Source organism: Marmota marmota, unplaced genomic scaffold (genome assembly GCF_001458135.2).
Source record: "Marmota marmota marmota unplaced genomic scaffold, marMar, whole genome shotgun sequence".
NCBI classification, from domain to species: Eukaryota; Metazoa; Chordata; class Mammalia; order Rodentia; family Sciuridae; genus Marmota; species Marmota marmota.
The window spans coordinates 27,572,074-27,596,997 of record NW_026000174.1 but is presented as its reverse complement, the minus strand read 5'-3'; the positions used below and the strand labels follow the sequence as shown (position 1 = coordinate 27,596,997).

The following is a 24,924-nucleotide window of genomic DNA, read 5'->3' as shown; positions in this document are numbered from 1 at the left end:
CTCCACTCTTCCTAGTCTTGAATACACAGCCTTGGTACCTAAAAAGACACCATAAGAAAGGCTGGTCTCTCAGGAGACAGGATCCGGCTAGCCCTGAATGAAACTGCCCTAACCAGTATTCAATGTCCTGGTGTTTATTTCCTAGAAACCCGGGCTCGATGCCCGCTACGTTGGTGCTCACCTAGTGCCAAGCCAGATCCAAAGGGTCGCAATGCGGACTCTGAGCTGGGCCAGGAACAGAGGTACTGACTCCAGTAGCCCAAGCGCCCTGCACTCAGCGAGCCAATGGCCATGGAGCTAGGGCGTGACCTCGGGGTACCGGGCCAATGGGAGTGAGGCGGGGCTGGAACAGGCGCCTTGCTCTCAGGGCGGTGGCGGGTTTTGCCCGCTTGGCAGGACCAATGTGGGAACCCCCAGGGGCTGTGGCCTGCGCCGCGGCCGTCGGCAGTGCACTCTTCCTGCTGCTCTTCGCGCTGGGGATCCGTCAACTGCTGAAGCAGAGGCGGCCAGCGGGGTTCCCCCCGGGACCACGGGGACTGCCTTTTATCGGCAACATCTGCTCCCTGGCCGCCTCCGCTGAGCTTCCCCACGTCTACATGAGAAAGCAGAGCCAGGTGTACGGCGAGGTACAGCCCCGACGGGCCGCGGGCAGGGAGGGCAGCTTTCCTGTGTTCAGGCCGGCGCGGGCCGCCCTCCCCTGGGGAGACCTTTCTTGCTGTTCTGACCGCCTTTTGAGGGGAACTGGGTCCGCGGGCCAGGAAAGGAGGCGCCTTCGACACAGCGACGGCTCCCAGGGGCAATTAGGGCGCGACTTTCCCGTCTGCCTGGGCGCTCGCGCCGGTGCTCCCGCGCCTGCGCCCTGGGCCCTGTGGGCGGAGCCGTCGCGCCCCCTGGGGCAGGCGCGTGCACTCAGCCCAGCGCCGGACCGTGGGAGCTGCTCCGCCCTGTGTGCGGGCTTTAGATTTCAACCCTTGGCCGGTTCAACAGGCTTCTTGAGTTGTAGGACAGAATTAGTGGTTAGTAGACGGTTCTTCGGTATTTGTAATTGACAAATGACTGGTCAAAGCGTTTGCTCTGCGGATGAAAAAAAACAAAAACTTAGTTGAACGACCCTAACCTAGAAGTGAGCTCTGGTACATGATTTTGAAAAGTATGAATGAATTATTGACCAAAATCTGGTGAAGAGCCCTACAGCAGCATAGCGGGAGCCAGACTGGCCAGGAACATTCTCATAGCATGTACTTATGTGCCAGTGTCACTGTCAATTCGTTCTCATTTAAAACTTCCTATCCAGTGAGGTGCTTCTGGCTTCCCCCATTATTCACAAGTGAATTATGACACTGGAATGCTAAGTGACTGGAAAGAGAAAATGCTAGAACTCATGTTTGTATTTGGAAGATTATCCTTCAAAAGGAAGCAGAAGTTTCCAGACCCCTGGTCAAAACTCACCTGTTTTGTTTTGTTTTGAATTACTTACGTTCATTTCTGTGTAACCACAGGCTGTGATTCCTGCTTGGTGCTGGGAATAAAAAGATGAAGAAGGAAGACCTGGACTTGTTTTGAGGAGTTATACAGTCTGGTAGCAGGGAGAAACTTGATCTAATTATCCACTACAAACTAAATACTCAGAAGGAAAAAAACAGGGGGCTGTTTGGCAATTATATTTCAGAATAATCCTTAAGTCCTTACCTAATTGTATGCATCTACTTAATTGTGTTGCAGATTTGTGCTTAAAGTAATCTTTAGAAGAATTATTCTAGGTTTCTGCAGCTCACTGTGGTTTATGTTGCAAAAGGGAAGCTGGACTTAGGTATAGACAATACATGTAAATCTTAGATTCTGTTTTCCACCTTCCGGTTCTTCAGGAATTGAGTTTATTTTCATGATTTCAATTTAATATGTTTGATCTCTTTGGGATCTTTGTACAAAACATAGTATCTCTGGAGATATCATAAGATGTGAAAATATAAGACTTGCCATTGAGTCTTCTTTTCCCAGTTGAAACTTCACCTTTACTTCACTGAAGCCTGAATTTTTCTGATCTGGGTAATTCGAATAATGATAGCCAAAAACAATGAAGTGTTGCTCAGATGTTGTTGGTTCTCATATATGGTCTTGATGGTTTAGTCAGATTTTTCATTGCTATGGCCAAAAGACCTGACAAGAACAATTTTAGAGGAGGAAAAGTTTATTTGGAGCACAGTGTTTCAGAGATCTCAGTCCATAGCCGGCTCCGTTGCTCCACAGAGATGAGGCAAAACATCATGGTGGCTGTGGTGGAGGAAAGCAACTCAGAAATTGGCACCAGGAAGCAGAGACAAACTGTAGACCAGGGACAAAATATATACCCAAAGGCATACCCACCTCCTCTAGGCACACCCTACCTGCCTATAGTTACCACCCGTTGATTAGTTTAAGATTCGCATAACCAAATCTTTTCACCTCTAAACTTTCTTTTTTTTAATATTTTTTAATGTGTTTTAATTAGTTATACATGACAGTAGAGTGCACTTATATACTTTGATATATCATACATAGATGGGATATAATTTCTCATTTTTCTGAATATACATATTGTAGAATCACATTGGTCATACAGTCACATACATACATAAAGTAATAATGTCTGTTTCATTCTACTATGTTTCTTATCCCCACATCCCCTGCCTTCCCCTCCTTTCAAAAAATATGGAACACTTCACTAATTTGCATGTCATCCTTGTGCAGGGGCCATGCTAATCATCTCTGTATTGCTCCAGTTTTAGTATATGTGCTGTTGAAGCAAGCACTAAATTTTTTTACATTGTCTCACACATGAGCTTTTGGGGGATGCATCACATCTAAACCATAACACTAGTTACTATACAAAGAACGGATTTATTAGGCCTACAAATTTAAAAGTATTTTTAAAGGAGTTGTAGAAATGGTTTCTTACAGAATAGAGAATTAAGTTTTTTATGTACAAATATTTGAACTGAAAGGAACTTTGTATTTAATATAAATATTCCTTTGGAACAGGGTGAGTTGGCTCCTGCTATAATAGTTTATGAGATGAATTATAAACATCTTGGAAGACTGTCATCACAGGTTTAGACAGATCTAATTCAATGGGTAAGAATTTGGAATAAGTAACTAGTTTTATTCCTGGTACCACTGTTTGAAATTATGATTCTGTAGAAATAATACTCTTACCACAAATCAAATAGGCCTAAACTGTGCTAATAATGGCAAAAGGGGTAGAAGAAAAACAGAAAGGAACAAAAATTAGGATATATGCAATGAAGAGTAGACATTGTTTGCCGATTGCCTTAAATAGCCACCAAACATTGACTCTTTAAACTATAGCAGCATTTCATCTTTGTTTTAGTTGTGGAATGCTCACAATAATTTCCTTTTATCTTGGGGGATATTTCTTAATTCTCACAAAGTATTACAGTTAATATAAGTTGTTTAAATACTCTTTTTGGAGGTTGAAGGCAACTATTATCTCTTGTACTTCAGGAAGATTTGTGGAAAGTAGTTTGTAGGACTTATTTGGAAATAGAATCTTATTTTTCCACTGTCTCTCTTTTTAATTTGAAATGTGTGCTTACAGAAAAAAATGTGGGCTTTAAAATTACTTATGACAGTCACTTAATGTAATACCTACTTTTGTGCAGACTGAATTTAATTCTTGTTTATAATTCTTGAAAGGAAGATAGCTAGTCTCAAGATTTGCACATTCATCTTAAAGAAAAATCTTAAATTGAAATGAACTACACAAAAAATACCATTTCTTTAGATGATCACTGTGAATGTTTAAACTTTTACAGTTACTTTAGTCGTAATCTAGATTTTGGTAAGCAAGTGTCTTTGTCAGATTCTTTTCAGGCGAATGCACTTAAGGACAATAAAATAAGTGAAATTGGTAACTAACTAATTTAGTTTTACAGCAAACATTAACTTTATGCAAGGCACTGAGTCAGATTCTGTGGAGGATTCAAAGATAAAAAATTATGAAATCACTGCTTCCAAGGAGTTCATAATTAAGAGGCAGACAGAAAACAAGAATATGAATGTTTCTGGTTCAAGGTAGTATTAAATAAGGGCCATAGGATCTTCCAATCATGTGTCATAGTTGTTCAAAGCAGAGAGAAAAAGAGAGAACACCCGAAAAAAAAAAATGCACTGTGGAGGAAGGTGCCTAAAGACTTGGTATGGGGCTGGGGATGTGGCTCAAGCAGTAGCGCGCTCGCTTGGCATGCGTGCGGCCTGGGGTTCGATCCTCAGCACCACGTACAAACAAAGATGTGGTGTCCACCGAAAACTAAAAAATAAATATTAAAATTCTCTCTCTCTCTTAAAAAAAAAAAAAAAGACTTGATATGGATTGAATAGTATGACAATCAAGAGAAGCATTCCTGATGAGAAAACAAACTGAAGCTAAGATGAAGAGTATGTCACACACTGTGACACACACCTGTAATCCCAGCAGTTTGGAGGCTGTGGCCTGAGGAGGATTGCAAGTTCGAGTCTAGCCTGGGCAACTTAGCAAGACCCTATCTCAAAAAATAAAACAAAAGGGCCTTGGAATATTGTAATAGATCAGTAATAGAGTGTCCTGGGCCCTGGGTTTAATCCCAGTATTGTGGGGTGGGGGAAGTGTGGCATTCACTTTGTAGTTTACATCAATGGTACTTGGTGCATGTTTTTGTTATTAACACTTAGCCTATGATGTTGTAATGATATGCTTTAATGCATGTCTCTACCACAATTCATTAATGAAACTTAAATTTACCAATTGTCATCATATGTTATTTACTATCCTAGGCACTGAATATATAGCAGTGAACAAAACAGAGATCCCTGCTCTTATGTACCTTATATTCTAGTGGGGGGAAGACAGACAACATAGCACAATAAGTAATTTATAAAATATGTTTAAAGAGTTTAGGGTATAAATTAAGGTAAATTAGGAACCGGAAAATGCTAAAGGATCAAATTTTAAATTGGCTAGTCAGAGCAGGCCTCACTGCAAAGATAGCATCTGAACAAAGACTTTAAAGGAAATAAAAGAGCAAGCTATAAAAATATCTAGGGGATGAACATTCTGGACCAAGAGAATAACAAATACAAAGACCACAAAGCTGAAACATGTCATGTTGAGAATTATGCATAAAGAGACATGAATGAAATTAAAGGGGCCAGAAAGGAGACTGCTTTGATAGCATAAGGGAGAAATGAAGGAGGCTTGGACTAGAGTGTTAGAATAGATTACACTGTCACATAATACCTGAGATAATCACCTTTAAAAGAGGAAAGAATTACTTTGGCTTATAGTTTGGGAAGTTTCAGTCCATGGCCAATTTACCCTATTGCTTTTGGACCTATGGTGAGGCAGTACATCACAGCAGGAGCACATGGCAGGGAAATCTGCTCACCTCATGGCAGCCAGGAAGCAAAAATTAGAGAGGAAGAGGATAGACCCGGGTTTCAGTATCCCCTTTTAAGGGCACATCCCCATGACCCAAAGTCTCCCATGAGGTCCTACCCCTTAAAGTTTCTACCACCTCCCTGTAACACAAAAGAGGACAAAACCTTTAATTCAGAGGCCCTTGGGGGGACATTTAAGGAAACTCAAACTAAAGCAGAGGTGATAAGAAGTTAAAAGATTCTGTTTATATTCTGAAAGTAGGAGTAACATGATCTCTGAGTAGTTGGAAATGGGGTTTGGGAGAAAATGTGTCACACTGATAATTGCAGGGTTTTGAACCTGAATATTTGAAGGAAACATAAAGTGGTCATTAACTGAGAGTGAAAAATTCTGGGTAGAACTGGTCTGAAGCAAGAGGAAGTGACTTGAAGATCATAGAATGACTTCTAGAATACAAGGAAAATACTTCATGTATTCCTGTTTACATCTCTGTCATCGTCTTCATTAGCCCACAATAGGAACTAAAAACTATCGACTAAATCAAGGAATGCATATTCTTAATTTCGGACTGTTCCATAGATGAAAGCAGCTTAAGAGTATGTTTCTCCAAATTGATTTCAAACCTTTACCTTGAAAATAGTGTATACTAGAATATATACATGTTGAAGTAAAAATTCCTCCAGTTCTACCCTGAAATAGGAGACTACCTCAAATTTTTGAGTAAAGGTGGATTGTATAACAACTTTCTCAAGCTGTGGGTCCTCTTTGATTTTTATAATCCCTAGTGTCACAGCCTGAAGCTTTACCATGAAATATTATCTCCCACCAGCAATGTACAAGTGTACCCTTTTCCCCACATCCTCGCCAGCACTTGTTGTTGTTTGACTTCATAATGGCTGCTAATCTTACTGGAGTGAGATGGTATCTTAGGGTGGTTTTAATTTGCATTTCTCTGACTGCTAGAGATGGTGAGCATTTTTTCATGTACTTGTTGATTAATTGTATATCCTCCTCTGAGAAGTGTCTGTTCAGGTCCTTGGCCCATTTGTTGATTGGGTTATTTGTTTTCTTATTGTTTAATTTTTTGAGTTCTTTGTATAGTGTGGATATTAGGGCTCTATCTGAAGTGTGAGGAGTAAAAATTTGTTCCCAGGATGTAGGCTCCCTATTTACCTCACTTATTATTTCTCTTGCTGAGAAAAAACTTTTTAGTTTGAATACATCCCATTTGTTGATTCTTGATTTTAACTCTTGTGCTATAGGTGTCCTATTAAGGAATTTGGAGCCCGACCCCACGAGATGGAGATTGGGGCCAACTTTATCTTCTATTAGACGCAAAGTCTCTGGTTTGATTCCTAGCTCCTTGATCCATTTTGAGTTAACTTTTGTGCATGGTGAGAGAAAGGGATTCAATTTCATTTTGTTGAATATGGATTTCTAGTTCTCCCAGCACCATTTGTTGAAGACGCTATCCTTTCTCCATTGCATGCTTTTAGCACCTTTGTCTAATATAAGGTAGTTGTAATTTTGTGGATTGGTCCTGTGTCCTCTATTCTGTACCATTGGTCTACCCACCTGTTTTGGTACCAGTACCATGCTGTTTTTGTTACTATTGCTCTGTAGTATAGTTTAAAATCTGGTATCGCTATACCACCTGTTTCACTCGTCCTGCTTAGAATTGCTTTAGCTATTCTGGGTCTTTTGTTTTTTCAGATGAATTTTATGATTGCTTTTTCTATTTCTGTGAGGAATGCCGTTGGGATTTTGATTGGTGTTGCATTAAACCCATAGATTACTTTTGGTAATATGGTCATTTTAATGATATTAATTCTGCCTATCCATGAGCAAGGTATATCTTTCCATCTTCTAAGGTCTTCTATTTCTCTCTTTAGGGTTCTGTAGTTTTCGTTGTATAGATCTTTCCCCTTTTTGGTAGGTTGATTCCCAAGTATTCTATTTATTTATTTATTTATTTTTGAGGATATTGTGAATGGAGTGGTTGTCCTCGTTTCCATTTCAGAGGATTTGTCACTGATATACAGGAATGCCTTTGATTTATGCGTGTTGATTTTATATCCTGCCACTTTGATGAATTCATTTACTAGATCTAGAAGTTTCTTGGTAGAACTTTTTGGGTCTTCTAGGTATAGGATCATGTCATCTGCAAATAGTGCTAATTTAAGTTCTTTTTTTCCTATCTTTATGCCTTTAATTTCTTTTGTCTGTTTAATTGCTCTGGCCAGTGTGGCTATTTAAAGCAATCGGCAAACAATGTCTACTCTTCATTGCATATATCCTCACCTAAACAACAAATAACCCAATAAGGACCTGAACAGACACTTCTCAGAAGAGGATAAACAATCAGTCAACAAATATATGAAAAAATGTTCATCATATCTAGCAATTAGAGAAATGTAAATCAAAACTATTCTAAGATATCATCTTACTCCAGTCAGAATGGCAGCTATTATGCATAAAAACAACAATAAGTGTTGGCAAGGATGTGGGGGAAAAGGTACACTCGTACATTGCTGATGGGACTGCAAATTGGTGCAGCCAATTTGGAAACAGTATGAAGATTCCTTGGAAAGCTGGGAATGGAACCACCATTTGACCCAGCTATTCCCCTTCTCAGACTATACCCAAAAGACCTAAAAAGAGCATACTACAGGGATACAGCTACATCAATGTTCATAGCAGCACAATTCACAATAGCTAGACTGTGGAACCAACATAGATGCCCTTCAATAGATGAATAGATAAAAAATGTGGCATTTATACACAATGGAATATTACTCAGCACTAAAAAATAACAAGATCATGGCATTTGCAGGGAAATGGATGGCATTAGAGCAGATTATTCTAAGTGAAGTTAGCCATTCCCTAAAAAACAAATGCTGAATGTTTTCTCTGATATAAGCGGGGGTTGACTCAAAATAGAGTAGGGAGGAAAAGCATGAGAAGAAGATTACCACTAAACAGGGAAGAGAGGTGGGAGGGAATGGGAGGGCGAAGGGGAATTGCACAGAAGATGGAAGGAGACACTCATCGTTATAAAAAATACATATATGATGGTGTGAGGGGGAAGAAAAAGAGAGAGAGAAATGTGTCACCAGTAGATTGGATAGAGAGAGGTGATGGGAGGGGAGGGGAGGAGAGGAGAGATAGGAAGGGCAGCAGAATACAACAGACACTAGTATGGCTGTATGTATAAATGTGGCTGTATAACCAATGTGAACCTGCAATCTGTACACGTGGAAAAATGAGAATTCATACCCCATTTGAATCAAATGTATGATATGTCAAGATCATTGTATTGTCATGAGCAACTAATAATAATAAAAAAAGAAATATTATCTCCTCTCTGTTTTGCCTTCATACCAGTGTAACTTTCAGTGTCAGGGTCTCTCAGCTCATCCTTATGAAATCATCAATCAGTGTTTGTTTTTTTTTCCTTTTTTCCTGCACCAGGACTTATTGTTTTACTTATTTTTGTTAAAATTATATTTCTGGGAAAAGGCTTTTCTTTAACAGCACTATATTACTGTTTTGGGAACTGGTGTTCCCTCTTTGTTTAGCTGGTAGCTGTTCACTTTGTGCTGGGAGCCATTCACTTTGTGAATAATTCCAATTCACTTTTCTTTATTAATAACACTACTTATGGCAGGCAGTACATGCTTTTTCCCCAAGGTTAAATGTCCCTATTGCTCAGTTCCAAGGCCTACCCTCCTGCCAAAGACTCTACTGGCCGTATTGCTTGGCTGGGGTTGATTCTGTTTCAGTTTGGTCATCTTCATCACTTTTACTGATGTAACCGCTACTACAGAACTTTTGTTTTCTGTTAAACCTAACATTTTCTCCTGAAGTCGTGTGTACCATGGTTAAATCTGCTCTGCTTGTCACACAGAGATAAGGTTTGTCTTAAGTATTTTGTCTGCAGGAAGTTCTCAGGGAACACCTAAGAGGATGAGCCTCTCAGGGTGTTTTCAGATCCCACTGACAAGACAGCATCATTTCTCACTAGAGTAGGCCCTTAAATTGGGGTAGTTATAGTAGACTGCAGGGGTTGTGACATTGGGAGTGAGCCTGAGGTGAGACATACTATAGACAACTCCAGCAAGATATAGGATGACTATTCTTATTTGCTTTTCTTTTATCTGAAACACAGCCACTTCTTCTATGGTGAAGGTCTCTCTTCCAAGGTCTGATTCCTTTAGGGCCTTCTTGGTTAACTAATTAATTAATTTTAATTCATAAAATTCGAAGAGCTGAATACAAATAAGCCTATTACGATATGTTTATACTTCAAAGTTGTCTTTCAGATCATTGACAACCCCTTCCCTTACCTGTGGCTAAAGGAATAAAGGGGAAGATGGTGCTGCTTCTTTATTTATATTGGAAGTGAAAAGAGATTCCTGAATATTGAATGTTTTGAGGTGGCATGAATCCTAAAAGAACATCTAAATCAAATATTTTCTGTGATCACACTGAAGCCCACAAAATTAAAGTGTTCTGCATAGGGTCTAATATATATTTAATGTCAAACCTCAAAGTAGAACCCAGGCCTCCTAAATTCAGTACTCTTTCCATTATACTGGTATGAGATTATGGTTCCCAGACACTGAATGGTGTAACGAATCACATTGTCTAAACATTGTCAGTTGAGAAATGAGTGCTTAGATTTTTAGGGAAGTAACAAATACCAGGAGAGCTGGGCTTAGCACACATGGATTTCCATGGTTATATTTCTCTATACATTCTGCTGTTTACATGTTTTTCTTCTCACAGATTTTCAGTTTAGATCTTGGAGGCATATCAGCAGTGGTTCTTAATGGCTATGATGTAGTAAAGGAATGCCTTGTTCATCAGAGTGAAATTTTTGCAGACAGACCATGTCTTCCTTTATTCATGAAGATGACAAAAATGGGAGGTATGTTTATTTTCAACTATTTAGTGATCTACTAAACTATTTTAAATCACATTCCTTATTTTAAGTAATTTTAGTTACAGTTACAGCATACAGTTGGGATCCTTGTATTGGTAACAGGAAGGCATCTATAGACTTACTTACAGAACTTAGTTTTTGAACACCTTTCAGGTTGTATTATGTAATATTTTAGACTACTAAATGCTAATTTTATTGTAGTCAAGGTCTATTAAATATTATAAATATTATTTTAAAGAATTAGCACACTTAATAACATCTTCAGGTTTTATGAAACAAGTTAGGAGTACACTTGAATCAGAAGTGTCCTTTGATGCCAAGCTTGAATACTTGGTGACATTTTTACTACCTTTTTTTAAATAAGCTTACAAAACTTGAATCAGCCTTTCTTTGGGGGGATGGGGTGTATCAGGGATTGAACTCAGGGGCACTCAACCACTGAGCCACATCCTCAGCCCATTTTGTATTTTATTTAGACACAGGCTCTCACTGAGTTGCTTAGTGCCTTGCTTTTGCTGAGGCTAGCATTAAACTCAGGATCCTCCCATCTCCGCCTTCAAAGCTGCTGGGATTCCAGGCTTGTGCCACCATGCCTAGGAGCCTTTCTTAACTACTACTCATTATGTTGTGTAAATGGAGCATTGTGGGGTTTAAATAAAGGAGTGGTTTGCATAGTTTAAGGTTGAACAATGTTGTATGATTTTATATTCAACAAGAGAAAAAAGCTGAAAGTTGACAAAAATCAGTAAGAAAAAAGCCTAAAATATAGAATGTTGAAATCAGATTCAGTGGTTTTAGTTGTATAAGAATTTTTATAAGAATGGTGTTATAGTCAGCTTTTTCATTGCCATGACCAAAAGACCCAACAAGAACAAGTTAGAGGAGGAAAAGTTTATTTGAGATTCATGTTTCAGAGGTCTCAGTTCATAAATGACCAACTCCATTCTCTGGACCCAAGGTGAGGCAGAACATCATGTCAGGAATGCATGGCAGAGGAATGTAGCTTGGGACAGGGCAATCAGGAAGAAGAGAGAGATATCTCTGATCACCAGGAGCAAAATTTAAACCCAAGGGCACACCCCTAGAGACCTATCTCCGCCAGCCACACCCTATTGCCTTCATTTATCACCCAATTAATTCCTATGAGGAGTTAATTCAATGATTGGGTTACAACTCTCATCATCTAATCATTTCACCTCTGAACCTTCTTGCATTATTCCACACATAAGCTTTTGGGGGTCACCTCCTATCTAAACCGTACCAAAAAAGCTCTACACCTTCTTATTCTTTGTATGTGTATGTGTGAGAGAGAGATAACTGGGGATGAAACTCAGGTCTTCGCATATGCCAAGCAAGTGCTCTACCACCAAGCTATATCCCCATCCCCCACTTACTTTCAAAAGAAAATTTAACAGTACCTTGCTTTAGATAGCCTAAGAGGCATTGAAAAGAAAAAAATAACTTATACTAAATTTATACGAAATCACAAAATAAAGCAACTAATGCAAAGAAAGCACACATTTTAAAGACCAAATTCTCAAGCTAGAGTATGATACTTGAAAGCAATAAATAAATAAAAAGCAAATCTCTAACCTCTTAAGTATTCTTACAAATAACAAAGAGGCCAAAGAATAAACCACAATATAATAATAGAAAATCTTTAAAGAAATTATGAAAATGAAAGATGATGTGATCGGAGTAATATTTAAAACAAAGTACATATTTTTCAAAGTTATAATTTGTAGTTTAAGCTGTTTTTATCATGAAGATAAAATGAGTGTTAAAATTAATATTTTCATAAACAGTAAGAGAAAAAATAAGTAGATAATGATATATGTCGTTTTAAGGTACATATGCACTGACTTTGGAATTGGAAATTCATGGCCAATATTAACCCATTGTGAATGGGAAAAAGCTGCCCCTTGGGTGGGCTTAGCACTGTGCCCAGGCACACAGCTTGGCCAACATAGGGTTATTATGAACAGTGCTCCTCTCTCCCCTTAAGTATAGTTAAAAGAGCTGGGAGTAGTGGCACATGCCTGTAATCCCAGCAACTTGGGAGGCTGAGACAGGAGGATTGAAAGTTCAAAGCCAGCATCAGAAATTTAGTGAGGCCCTAAGCAATTTAGTGAGATCCTGTATCAAGATAAAAAATAAATAAATAAGGTTGGGGATGTAGTTCGTGGTTGAGCACCCCTGGATTTAATCCCTGGTATCCAAATATATGTATATGTGTTTGTATTTGTGTGTGTGTGTGTGTGTGTGTGTGTGTGTGTAAAGTACTTCGTTTTTTATTTTTATTTTTTTTGTGCTAGGGATTGTGTGTATGTGTGTTTTGGGTGTATCCGTACACATACACATATACATACATAATTAAAAGAAAAAAATTTTTGATGGTACCAGGGATTGTACCCAGGAGTGCTTTACCACCAAGCTACATCCCCAGCCCTATTTATTTTTTATTATTTATATATTTATTTGCTACTGAAGATTGAACTGAGGGGCACTTAACCACTGAGCCACTTCCCCAGCCCTTTTTATTTTTTATTTTGAGATAGAATCTTGCTAAATTGTCCAGACCTCAAACTTACAATCCGCTTGCCTCAACCTCCTGAGTTTCTTGGTTTATAATCATTTGATACTGTACCTGGCTAATTAACTTTTTAATAAGCTCCAAATTTAAAAATTGTGTATAAAAGTTATTTAAATGTAAATTTTGTCTAAACTTCATGTGTATAAGAGAACACAACAGTTTTCATCATAGGAACACCTGTGTCCCAGTAAATAATGGAATTGCAAGTAAAGTACTTGGTTTTTTTATTTTTATTTTTTTTGTGTGCTAGGGATTGAACCCAAGGGTGCCTTATCACTAAGTTACATCCCTTGTCACTTTTTTATTATTTTTTATTTTGAGACAGGTTCTCACAAAGTTGCTGAGGAAACCTTGAGCTTGTGATCCTCTTGCCTTAGCCTCCTGAATCACAGACATGTTCAAGTACATATTACATAATACATACACTGAAGATACTGGGCTTTTCCTGTGATAGTTCACTTAAAAAGGAAATTTTTCATACTTTTTACATAAGAACAACAGATATGTTGCGGAAATTTTAGAGTTTTGTGACAAACAATATCAGTATTAGAAAAGTCTGAGCTTTATGTTTGCCCTTTTTAAAAGTTTTTTAATTCATTAATTTCTACTACATTGAGAACTGCAGACTGCACTTGACTGTGCCATTCGTACCTTTTTGGGTACCATATGATTTTAATATAAAGAAGGAAATTTGTACTCTAAATTTTATTCTCCTAAACAGAAAATTTCTAATCCTAGAAGAATGATTTTTAGGTGTTTCTTTAATCCAAGACAAAATTTTACCCATAGAATATGTAATATTTGTCTTTTGTATATTAGACTTACAGTAAAAGTTGAATGATAAAAGTTACCTGGACCTTGTTCACCAAAGTCAAATTACACTGACCGAAAGAATTATAGTTCTTTTCTTCTAGTACCCAGGTAAGGAAAAAAGAAGTTTTTTATTTGTTTGTACTGTAGATTGAACCCAGGGGTGCTTTACCACTGAGCTACATCCACAGCCCTTTTTAAAATATTTTATTTTGATACAGGGTCTCTTTAAGTTGCTTAGGGCCACACTAAGTTGCTGAGGCTAGCCTTGAACTTGTGCTCCTCCTGCCTCAGCTTCCCAAGTCACTGGGATTACAGGTGTTCACCACTGGGCCTGATGAGAAGTTTTATCTGATATAATATCCTATGACTAATGAGTAACAGAACAGGACCCAACCAACCAGTTATATAGAAAGATAATTTGCAGGAAAACAACTCTCTGTTTTTAAGATTTGTTTTCTTCAACTTTTAAAATTTCTTTTTATTCAATAGGATTTTTACCTGTTATAGAGAAGGAGGAATTATACAAGATTTTTAATTTTCTTTTCAGGCTTACTCAATGCCAGATATGGCCGAGGATGGGTTGATCACAGAAGATTAGCAGTTAACAGCTTTCGCTGTTTTGGATATGGCAAAAAGTCTTTTGAATCTAAAATCTTAGAAGAAACCACATTTTTCATTGATGTTATTGAGACATACAAAGGTCGACCTTTTGACTTTAAGCAGTTAATAACAAATGCTGTTTCGAACATAACTAATCTGATCATTTTTGGAGAACGATTCACTTACGAAGACACTGATTTTCAGCACATGATTGAGTTATTCAGTGAAAATGTGGAGCTAGCTGCCAGTGCCTCAGTTTTCCTATATAATGCCTTTCCATGGATTGGCATTTTACCCTTTGGAAAACATCAACAGCTATTTAGAAACGCAGCTGTGGTCTATGATTTTCTCTCCAGACTTATTGAAAAAGCTTCCATCAACAGAAAGCCTCAGTCACCTCAGCATTTTGTTGATTCTTATTTAGATGAGATGGATCAAGGTAAAAATGACCCATTATCTACTTTCTCCAAAGAAAACCTAATTTTCTCAGTGGGTGAACTCATCATTGCTGGAACTGAAACAACAACCAATGTATTACGCTGGGCAATTCTTCTTATGGCCCTTTATCCCAACATTCAAGGTGAGGATTCTTTTGATGATCTTAGGTAGGGATCATATATGTTTTAAAGTCTTTAACCATGTAGAAATCATTTTTAAGAATTTCTGCTAAGCTTGCCAAGATGAGAATATTTCATAGTAATGAGGAGTTTTCAATTCTAGTACTAAAAAAAAAAAGCACCTCTAGGGCTGAGGTTGTGGCTCAGTAGTAGAACTCTTGCCTGGCACATGTGAGGCACTGGGTTCAATTCTCAGCACCACATAAAAATAAATAAAGTAAAGGTATTGTGTCCATCTTAAGAAAATACACTTAAAGTAAAAAGCAACTCTGAAATGGATCTTATTATGTCTATTTTATGAATGAGGATGCGGGCTGAGTGTCTGGAAGTGACATAGCTGGGAACTGGACTCTGGTTTTTCTCATTCAAGTTTTATGCTTTACTCAGGAAAAATCCTTACTGAAAGTGATATTATCCCAATTCTAAGTTTATTTGATTTTTAAATTTTCTCTCCCATTTCTGGGGATTGAACCTGGAGGTGCTTTACCACTGAGCACAGGGTCTCAGTAATTTGTCCAGGCTGGCCTCGAACTTGGAATCTTTGTGCCTCGGCCTCCTGAGTAGCTGAGATTACGGACATATTCTACTACACCCAGCTTAATTTTTGTCCTTAATCCTTGTAATATGTTGTTCATGACAAGTTACCCAGAGCATTGGCTACTGTTATAAGACATATGGCATGTATTTCAAACAAACTCCCAAATAATGAGAAATGAAAAATCTGAGTGTACCTGCCCTGTTGGATTAAAGAGATATTATTTTAGACATAATTCTAAGAGTTGTATAATAACTTGAACACTGTTTCTCTGACAGGACAAGTTTGGAAAGAGATTGATTTAATTATGGGCCCTGACAGAAAACCTTCTTGGGATGACAAGTGCAAAATGCCTTATACTGAAGCGGTTTTGCATGAAGTTTTAAGATTCTGTAATATAGTTCCATTAGGGATTTTCCACGCAACCTCTGAAGATGCAGTTGTACGTGGTTATTCCATTCCTAAAGGCACAACAGTAATTACAAATCTTTATTCTGTACACTTTGATGAAAAATATTGGAAAGAGCCAGAAGTGTTCAATCCCGAGCGATTTCTGGACAGCAGTGGATATTTTATCAAAAAGGAAGCTTTGATTCCTTTCTCCTTAGGTAAGAGAAATTTTTCCCTAAGTAAGAGAATGTTAGAATAAAATATAACAATGACTCATCACGAGTAACATTTTAATCTGAAGCATCCTGCTCTAAAATTAAATATTCTAATTCTGAAATTATATTATTGATTCTTTTAGTAAAGAATTGTTTGATTATAGGTATTAATACTTTTTCTTTTTTTATTAGTTTCACATGATAGTACAATGATCTTGACATATCATACATTTGAATCAAATGGGGTATAATTTCTCATTTTTCTGAGTGTACAGGTTGCAGAATCACATTGATCATACAGTCATGTATATACATACAGCAATAATAGTGTCTATTTTATTCTGCTGCCCTTCCTATCCCCCCTTTCCCTCCCCTCCCCTCCCATCACTTCTCTCTACCCAATCTAATGTGACACACTTCTTTTTTTCCTCCTCACATCATCATACATGTATTCTGTATTAATACTTTTTCTACTCAAAATAAGCTATGATTTATTAATTAGAGTTAAAGTATTAAGAACCTCTGGATTCTCCTGGAATGTTTTTGTTTTTTTTTATTTGTAATGAAACTTTTTAGAGCTAGAAGTCAGTAACAGGTGGCTTTAGAAACTTGACAACTTGAAGTAAAACTATAACCTTTTTGTCTTCCGGTTTATTGTACTTCATCTCCAGTTAGGAAATATTGCTTTTGCTGTGAAAAAGGACACAGATCACAGACCCATGGAAGATAAACTAGAAATTCTTTCTCATTATTGAGAAAAGTACACATTTATTTAGTTGAACTAACTAAAATGGACTTCTCAAAATGCCTCATCTCAAATTAGATCTTTCATAGCTTATCTTAGGCTCTGTTGCAATGTGCAAAAGAAGTTGGAGATGAGACTAAAGTCTTCCAAAAGTCCATGATCTAACAAAAGGAGGTAAAAGAATGGTTTCTGTGTGCTGTACTGCTAATTTCTATTCTTTGGGATTTAAGAGAATCATTTAATAAGCATAACTTCCTCTAACTTTCTTTAATTTCCAGATTTCCTGAATGTCATTCAAATATTAGACATTAATTTTGGTAAATGTAAATTTTTAACATTCAGGCATGGTGGCACATGCTTTAATCCCAGCAACTCAGGAGGCTGAAGCATGAGGATCACAAGTTTGAGGCCAGCCTCATTTTTAAAAACAGGCTGGGGATGTAGCTCAGTGGTAGAGTACCCCTGATTTAAATCCCAGTACCACAGATTCACACCCCAAAACCAACTAATTAAACAAACAAAAACATATTATATCTGCTTTTCCTGTTTAGGGAGAAGACATTGTCTTGGAGAACATCTGGCTCGGATGGAAATGTTCTTGTTTTTTACAGCGCTGCTCCAGCGGTTTCATTTGCATTTTCCATATGAAGTGGTTCCAGATCTGAAGCCTAGGTTAGGCATGACATTGCAGCCTCAGCCCTACCTTATCTGTGCCAAAAGACGCTGAAAGTTATAGATGTTTTGGGGAATAAGGATGTATGTTTCCTTACCCCTGAACCTTATTTAATCTAATCAGCATGGTGTTTGGTAAGTCACAGTATCATAAAGTCAAATGAACACAGATGTGTCATTGAAAACAGCACTAGAGCAAAATCAAGTATTAACAATGATATTTTTAAAGCTTCTATGACTTCTAAAGTTGAATTCTCTATTGAGGAGCACAAAGGTTCATAAGATGCTGAGGGCCATGGATGTCCTAAGTAGAGCCACTTATTTGGTGTAAGTTTTCTCTCATCCTTTCTTGACTCCACATGGTTTCTTACCTCATGAGAGCTTGGCCTCCAAATGCCAATTCCTTTTTGACCAAGTCCCAGTCCAGTTCAATAGAAGACTGTAGAATTGAAATGCAAATAAATGAATTTGGACTACAGTGGTATTTATATATGGTAGCAGATGATTGAAGAAATATAGATTTAATGTACAGTCTACCAGTTTTTCAAATCTTGCTTCTTGCTGTGTCTTCATAGAACTATGTCATTCTTCCTATTTGTGAAGGTCTCTGTGATCCCTGAACATCTGTCCTTACAGCTGCAGTCAATAAACTGGAATTGCAATATGTATTTAGAATAAAAAAGACACATGGATATTGATTCTTTGTAGGCATATTTTCCCTGATACCACTTTCTAAATCATTCCGTCTTTTAGAGGTCTGGAGGCATTTCCATGGGCTAGTGTTCTTTTTCTAATGAGGGTAATGTTCAAATCTAGAAACATGCTTTAGAGACAGGGTAATTGTGTAAATTAGGACACTTAAAAGTAATGGGATGTTATTAATAATCATGCCATATAGCTATTTTTATATTATCATTTTTTTTCTAAAGTTGTACATTAAGGGTTTCTGCTTTTGTAAGTTGGTTTATGAACAGTTGCTGCTACAGAGTAAGTGCACACAACAGTGACCACAATGGGGGTGAGGCAGGGAAAGGATGGAGGAACTTTGAGTTGGACAAAGGGGTGGAAGGGGAGGGGAGGGGCATGGGGTAGGAAAGATGGTAGAATGAGAAGGTCATCATTACCCTAGGTACATGTATGATTGTGTACAACCAGAGAAATGAAAAGTTGTACTCCATTTGTATACAATGAATCAAAGTGCATTCAACTGTCACATACAACTAATTAGAACAAATTTTAAAAAGATTATGGATTTAACCTTACTTTTGCCTTATCTATTAAGTATTTTCAATTTTCTAGCTATAAATCAGGAGTCTGGGTATCTGATATATTAATGTGTTTCTAATTGCAAGGGAAAGAAATCATGTGCAAATTTGCTTAACTAATAAGAAGAAATTTGGAGATGATGTGTGGAGTTTGGGGTTGGTGTGGCCTAGATGCTCCAAAGATTCTTTTTCTTCCCATCTCTCCATTTGCCTTCCTTATGATATCAGCTTTATCTTAAGTCTGGCTTATGGGAATACATGGAGAGTTCTGGGAGATCAAGGGAGTTTTTCAGATACTCCCCTCAAACCATTCTTTGTCCTTCAGAGGTCTTTACTGAGTCACATACACATGCATTAACTTAAAACCATGTTTTGTGAGTGGGATTATAGTTCACGTGGGCTGAATGTGTACCTAATTACCAGAACTAGTGATAAATTTGGCTTTCTCCAAAGTGCATGTGCTACAGAGGATGGTATGGTTGTCTAAACAAAAACAAAACAAGGGTAATCATGAAGAGAAGGGTACTAAGTCAGAAGGTTAATTACAATACAGTATCTCCCTCACCTGCTTTCTGACCACTTGCTTTCCAGCCCACCTTTCTGAGTCTTACAAATGTATTATTCAAGAAGCCACTTCATCTTCATTCTTTCTTTGGAGTAGCTGCTCTCATATTTGGACTTTCTCCTTCCTATAATATTTCCTGTAAAAACCTAAGTTGAACTCTATTGTTTAGGGATGCTGGCAGCCTGGCAGTCACACTGAGCAAGGCAACTTTGTGAACTGATGTGGATTGTAATAAAAATTGAGAAGGTCATGTTTACTTTTGAATGCTGCCACTATTGCTTCTATGATTTGAAACGCTAGAATACTATTTTTCTTTCTTTTTTTTAACATGCCTAAGGAAATGTTTGTATTTTTCCTTAATCAGGGTAATGTGAACCTTGCAAAAAATCATAAAAAATATAGATTCGTAAACTGTTAAAAGGTAGAAGAGCCACAATTTCAGTTAATTACATATTCAAACAGGGGCAGTGATTCCTCTTCTTTCGGGAGACAAATGCAGTATTTTCATCCTATTTTTTTTTACACCAAATAATTTGAATCCTGCTTTACAATTTATGAGGTTTTTCATTTACTGTCACCTCTTGATCATATGGAGGCAATTAACTGTGTTTAAGAATATTGAACTTTTGAAAACATATAAGTTAAATATGAATTATGCAGGGATCCATAATAAAAAATATCTATTTTTTGGAATTACATAGTAACAATTTTTTATTGTCATAAGAAGGCAGACATGGGGAAAAAAGGCAGGATCCATAGATGTATAAGTATAAAGATTATCATTGACGCAAAGCTAAAAACTTCCTAAATATCAGGAGAATTAAAATGATTTTTTTAAGAAAAAGCCAAGTTAAAAGAAAAGAAAAGGCCAAATAATATGAAGAAATAAGTTCTATCTATATAGTCACATGAATAAACGTAAATAAGTTTATTGCATCTAAAAAGGTTATTCATATTAGAATCCAAACTAAATTCAGTGCTTGACTATGTTGTGTAAAAGAGATACTTAAAACTTAGGTTAAAGGTTTAGAAAAAAATACACTTAGTTATTTTATTTTGAATATCATTAAAATTTTTGTAGAAATGTTCCTCTCATTATTAAAGTACTTATATAATGTAATTGGTCTACAAAGATTAAAATATTTACTATCTGCCCATTTACCAAAAAAAAAAAAAAAATGTTTGCTGACTCTTGAGTCAGACAAACTATTAGCTAGCCTGATTAATCAAGGAAAAGAGGGAGACAGTAGAACTACTCAAAATACAAAAAGACAGGGAGTAATAATCACAAAACAATTTCAATACTCATAAGAAACTGATTGATACTAGTCAATGCAAAGAAGTCTGAAGACCTGAGTAAAATGGATAATCTTCTAAGAAAAATATAATTTATCAAAATTATATAGGACATAGTGGATGCAAGATCTGACATTTGCATACTTGAAGAGCCAGAGAGGAAAAGAGAAAGAATGAGGCAGAGGGTTGAGAATTTTCTAAATCTGATGAAAGACATCAAGCCAGAGATTTCAGATGCCAGGAAATGCCATGCAGAATAAATAGGAAAAAACAATCAAAGAGATGAGACAATTGCTAACTGCACTTAAGGACAATGGCATGTTGGAAAACAAAGGCATGATATCATCAAGATAGTGATATAAAATATTAACCTAGAATATTCTATGTGGCCTTAGTAACCTTCCCTAAAGAAGACCCAAGACATTATGTTAGTCAGGAGGGAGGAAATTTGGATTTGGAAGGGACCCTAGGAGGGCTTCTAGGGGAGCCAGCGTGTTTGCTTTACAGTGCTTATTTGCTCTATAACATTTTGGTTTGGTGTGTATATTTTTTAATATGAGAATATGTCACAAATGTTAAATTTACTCATTGCACTCATTTTTATATGCAAATATTTCATTTATAAATTATCTTCTAAAGCAGATGAGCCTCTATACTGAAGAATACTCAATAGTTTTTTAACTGTTACAAGTATTATACATAGTAATGATCAATAAAAGTTTTAAATATAAAAGTAATTTAAAACCAGGAGATATTTTTGTAAAATGTGAATTTTCAGCTGTTCTTGTTTGTTTTTCTGGTACTGAGTATTGAATCCAGGGGCACTCCACCGCTGAGCCCCATCTGCAGCCCTTTTTATTTTTTATTTTGAGGCAGGGTCTTGCTGAATTGCCCAGGCTGGCCTTGAATTTGCGATCCTCCTGCCTCAGCCTCCCAAGTAGCTGACAGACAGGCAAGAGTCAATGTGCACAGTGTTTTCAGCTTTTCTTGAGAAAACATGGAAGTCACATCAATGTTGGACTGGCATTTTGAACAACTGGAGATAAGGGTTTTTTTTTTTTTTTTACAAGATATATTTCTATGCTTCACACCATTTCCATTTCATTAATTTTTGCCTTCAGGTTCCTGTATGAATATTGCTTCTGCAAGTTAAATATCCTAAGTTTTGAATGCAATTTGGTTCTTATCACTGTCTCTGAATCTTTTAATTTACCAATATTTCTTTGAAAACATACCACCTGGCTGTTTCAGAATGGGGTGGATGCAGATTTTGCAGAATGCAATTTAAGACTTCCTTTGTCTTTTTTTTTTAACCTGACAACAGCTCTTAGAACTTTTATCCTTAGAGGTCTTATTAGACCCGCTCCACTTCATTTATCCTTTACTGATAGCAGTTATTTGAACTTAATTGCAAGGAATCATATTTTTTCTTCTTGAATTTCTCCTTAATGGTGGATTGACTGTTCCTATCTTTTTGGGTCTTTTGTGTCTTTACTCAGGCTGGTAATGTGGAAAACAGAGACCTAGACAAAACTTTAGAAACCAAATACCCTCTTCACAGTTTTTCTGATTCAATTAATTGTGTTTTTAAATTAAATTAATTCACTGTTTTTCTGATAAATTAATCCTCTTAAGCTTTCCTTAAAAGAGTAAAGAACCCTCTACAGGGAATTTGGACTATGTATGAATCTCTTCAAGATAAAGTGAGTTCTGGGACCCTGAACTTGAGGGACCATTTCCAAACTAAAATTGCTAATAGCTGAATTTGATGCTGTTTCATAAAAAATAACAGTTGAAATTTGGATACTGAGAATATATGACAATAGTGCTAAACTTCCTAATAATTCTAAAATTTTTAGTAATTTTCCTTGAAGTTCACTAGAATTTTCTTATTAGAAATTAGATGTTATTATTATCATCTACAAATGACAGTATTGTTTCCTTTCCAGTTGTTTGGGCTCTTTTTACTATTCCTCTACTTAAAAATCTCCAGGACAGTGCTGATGAAAGTTGATGATAGCAAATATTCCTCTTTAAGGAATGATTCTAATATTTCATTATTATGTGATACATTTGCTGTAGTTTGTTTTGTTCATCCCTACCCCAAAATTTAAGTTCCTTTCTATTCCATGTTTGTCTTTTTTCCTTCCTCCTTTTTTTTCTTCCTTCTTTCATTTCCTTATTCTTTTTCTTTTTTCCCCCTTTGGGGATATTTTTATTGAACATGTTATTTTTTAATTTTTAAAATTTATTTATTTTAATAGGTATATATGACAGCAGAATGCATTTTGATTAATTGTACACAATTGCAGCCAGCTTTACATTTCTAAGGTTGTCAATGTAGCATCACACCATATGTGCAGTCATACATGTACCTAGAGTAATGATGTCCATCTCATTCCACCATCTTTCCTGCCCCCATGCACCTTACCTCCCCTCCCTCCCCTTTGCCCAAAGTTACTCCATCTTTCCTATGCCTCCCTCCTCTCTGTTAACTCAATACTTAACACCAAAAACAAACAACCCAATCAATAAATGGGCTAAGGAGCTGAACAGACCCTTCTCAGAAGGAGATATACATTGAAAAATGCTCAATATCTCTAGTAATTAGAGAAATGCAAATCAAAACTACTTTAAGATTTCATCTCAGGCCAGTCAGAATGGCAGCTATCAAGAATATAGATAACAATAAATGTTGGTGAGGATGTGAGGGAAAAGGCACACTCATACATTGCCGGTGGGACTGCAAATTGGGGCAGCCAGTATGGAAAGCAGTATGGAGATGCCTTAGAAAACTTGGAATGGAACCACCATTTGACCCAGCTATCCCACTCCTTGGTCGATACCCAAAGGACTTAAAGTCAGCATGTTGTGGTAATGAAGCCACACCAATGTTTAGAGTAGCTCAGTTCGAAATAGCTAAACTGTACAACCAACCTAGATGCCCTTAAATAGGTGAATGGATGAAGAAAGTGTGGTATAGATACACAATGGAATATTACTCAGCAATAGAAAGAATAAAATTATAGCATTTGCAGGTTAAATGGATGGAGTTGAGAATATCATGCTAAGCGAAGTAAGCCAATCCCCTAAAACCAAAGGCTGAATGTTCTCTTTATTCTTTCTTAAATTATGAAAGGATGACTTTTGTCAAGTAATTGCAACTATTTAGATAGTCATCCTTTTCTCCTCTAATTGGTTAATATGATAATCACATCAATTCATTCTAATGGCAATCCACCTTTGTGTTCCTGGAACAAATCCAGTTTGCAAATATATTATTTACAAATTCTTCATCTGAGTTCATGAGTAAGATTGGTTTATAATTTTTCCCTTCATATGCTCTTAGGTTTGATATCAAAGTAATGGTAGCTTATAGAAGAGATCATTTAGTGTTTTTTCCTTTATAAATAATCTGGAATATTGTTTTAAATTAGAATACTTAGTTCCTGAAGTGTAGAATTTGCCCATAAAATCATTTTACCTGGTGTGTGTGTGTGTGTGTGTGTGTGTGTGTGTTAGGGAGGGCAATAGATATCAACTACTGATGGGATTTCTTTACTTGTTATATATTTATTTGGGATTTCTAACTCATTGGGGAGAATTTTGGTAAATTTTATATCTCCAGAATGTTGATCAGTCCAAACTCAGAAATTGCAGAAGTAAAAGAACTTTACTTGGGGTCTTAATTGTACTTTGTGAGGTATAGGTTCAGGTATCTCTGAATCAATGATCCAAAGAAGAGAGAGGAGGTGGGAGATTATATTGAGCAAAGAATGTTGATTTATTAGAAGGCAATAAAAAATTGTCTTGTTGGGAAACTTAATGTACTTGAGAACATGTACTGCATGTGACCAATATATAAAGAAAACAATACATGTATTAAGTTAAAATGTCCTAAAACAGAGACTGAAACCTCTTGAATATGCATCTTGAATCTCTGGGCATAATGTTAATTATTCCAGATGCCTGTGGTCAGATGCTAATCAAAGTTCACATTTGTAGTCAGTAGTTGGAGTTGTGCCTAAGTCTAGCTTCCTAATGGCCTCCTGATCCCATTTTTTTTCAAATCTACATAATGGTGACAATATAAGGACCTGCCTTAGGATTATTATATTTTTAACTTATAAATGGTAGCAGAATGCATTGCAATTCTTATTACACATTTAGAGCACCATTTTTCATATCTCTGGTTGTATACATTATATATTCATACCAATTTGTGTCTTCATACCTGTACTTTGGATAATAATGATCAAC

The 24,924-nt window shown here is 36.8% G+C and overlaps 1 protein-coding gene and 1 non-coding gene across 4 annotated transcripts; one reads left to right on the top strand and one right to left on the bottom strand.

Annotated features, from left to right (window-relative positions):
* Positions 1–345: 345 nt before the first annotated feature.
* LOC107135669 (vitamin D 25-hydroxylase) lies at positions 346–18,236 on the top strand. Of its 3 annotated transcripts, none has more exons than XM_015477659.2 (5): positions 346–626; positions 10,202–10,343; positions 14,312–14,944; positions 15,795–16,124; positions 17,418–18,236. In XM_015477659.2, exons 1-5 carry the CDS (start codon positions 402–404, stop codon positions 17,591–17,593), a joined length of 1,506 nt encoding a protein of 501 aa, XP_015333145.1. In that variant the 5' UTR covers positions 346–401; the 3' UTR covers positions 17,594–18,236. The 3 variants fall into 3 exon arrangements, with proteins under 3 accessions (XP_015333145.1, XP_048644355.1, XP_048644354.1); XM_048788397.1 differs by lacking the exon at positions 346–626 and adding an exon at positions 13,771–13,872 and having other exon boundaries at positions 10,212–10,343; XM_048788398.1 differs by lacking the exon at positions 14,312–14,944.
* LOC125612202 lies at positions 2,683–2,789 on the bottom strand. Its single transcript, XR_007342539.1, has one exon. It is a non-coding gene; the product is annotated as a U6 spliceosomal RNA (small nuclear RNA).
* Positions 18,237–24,924: the final 6,688 nt, after the last annotated feature.

Excerpts from the sequence above, each read along its gene's own strand:
- LOC107135669 (XM_015477659.2), top strand. The coding sequence starts at position 402 with ATGTGGGAACCCCCAGGGGCTGTGGCCTGCGCCGCGGCCGTCGGCAGT. Across the intron at positions 627-10,201 it reads AGAGCCAGGTGTACGGCGAG|ATTTTCAGTTTAGATCTTGG; the intron begins GTACAGCCCCGA and ends TTCTTCTCACAG. Across the intron at positions 16,125-17,417 it reads TTTGATTCCTTTCTCCTTAG|GGAGAAGACATTGTCTTGGA; the intron begins GTAAGAGAAATT and ends TTTCCTGTTTAG.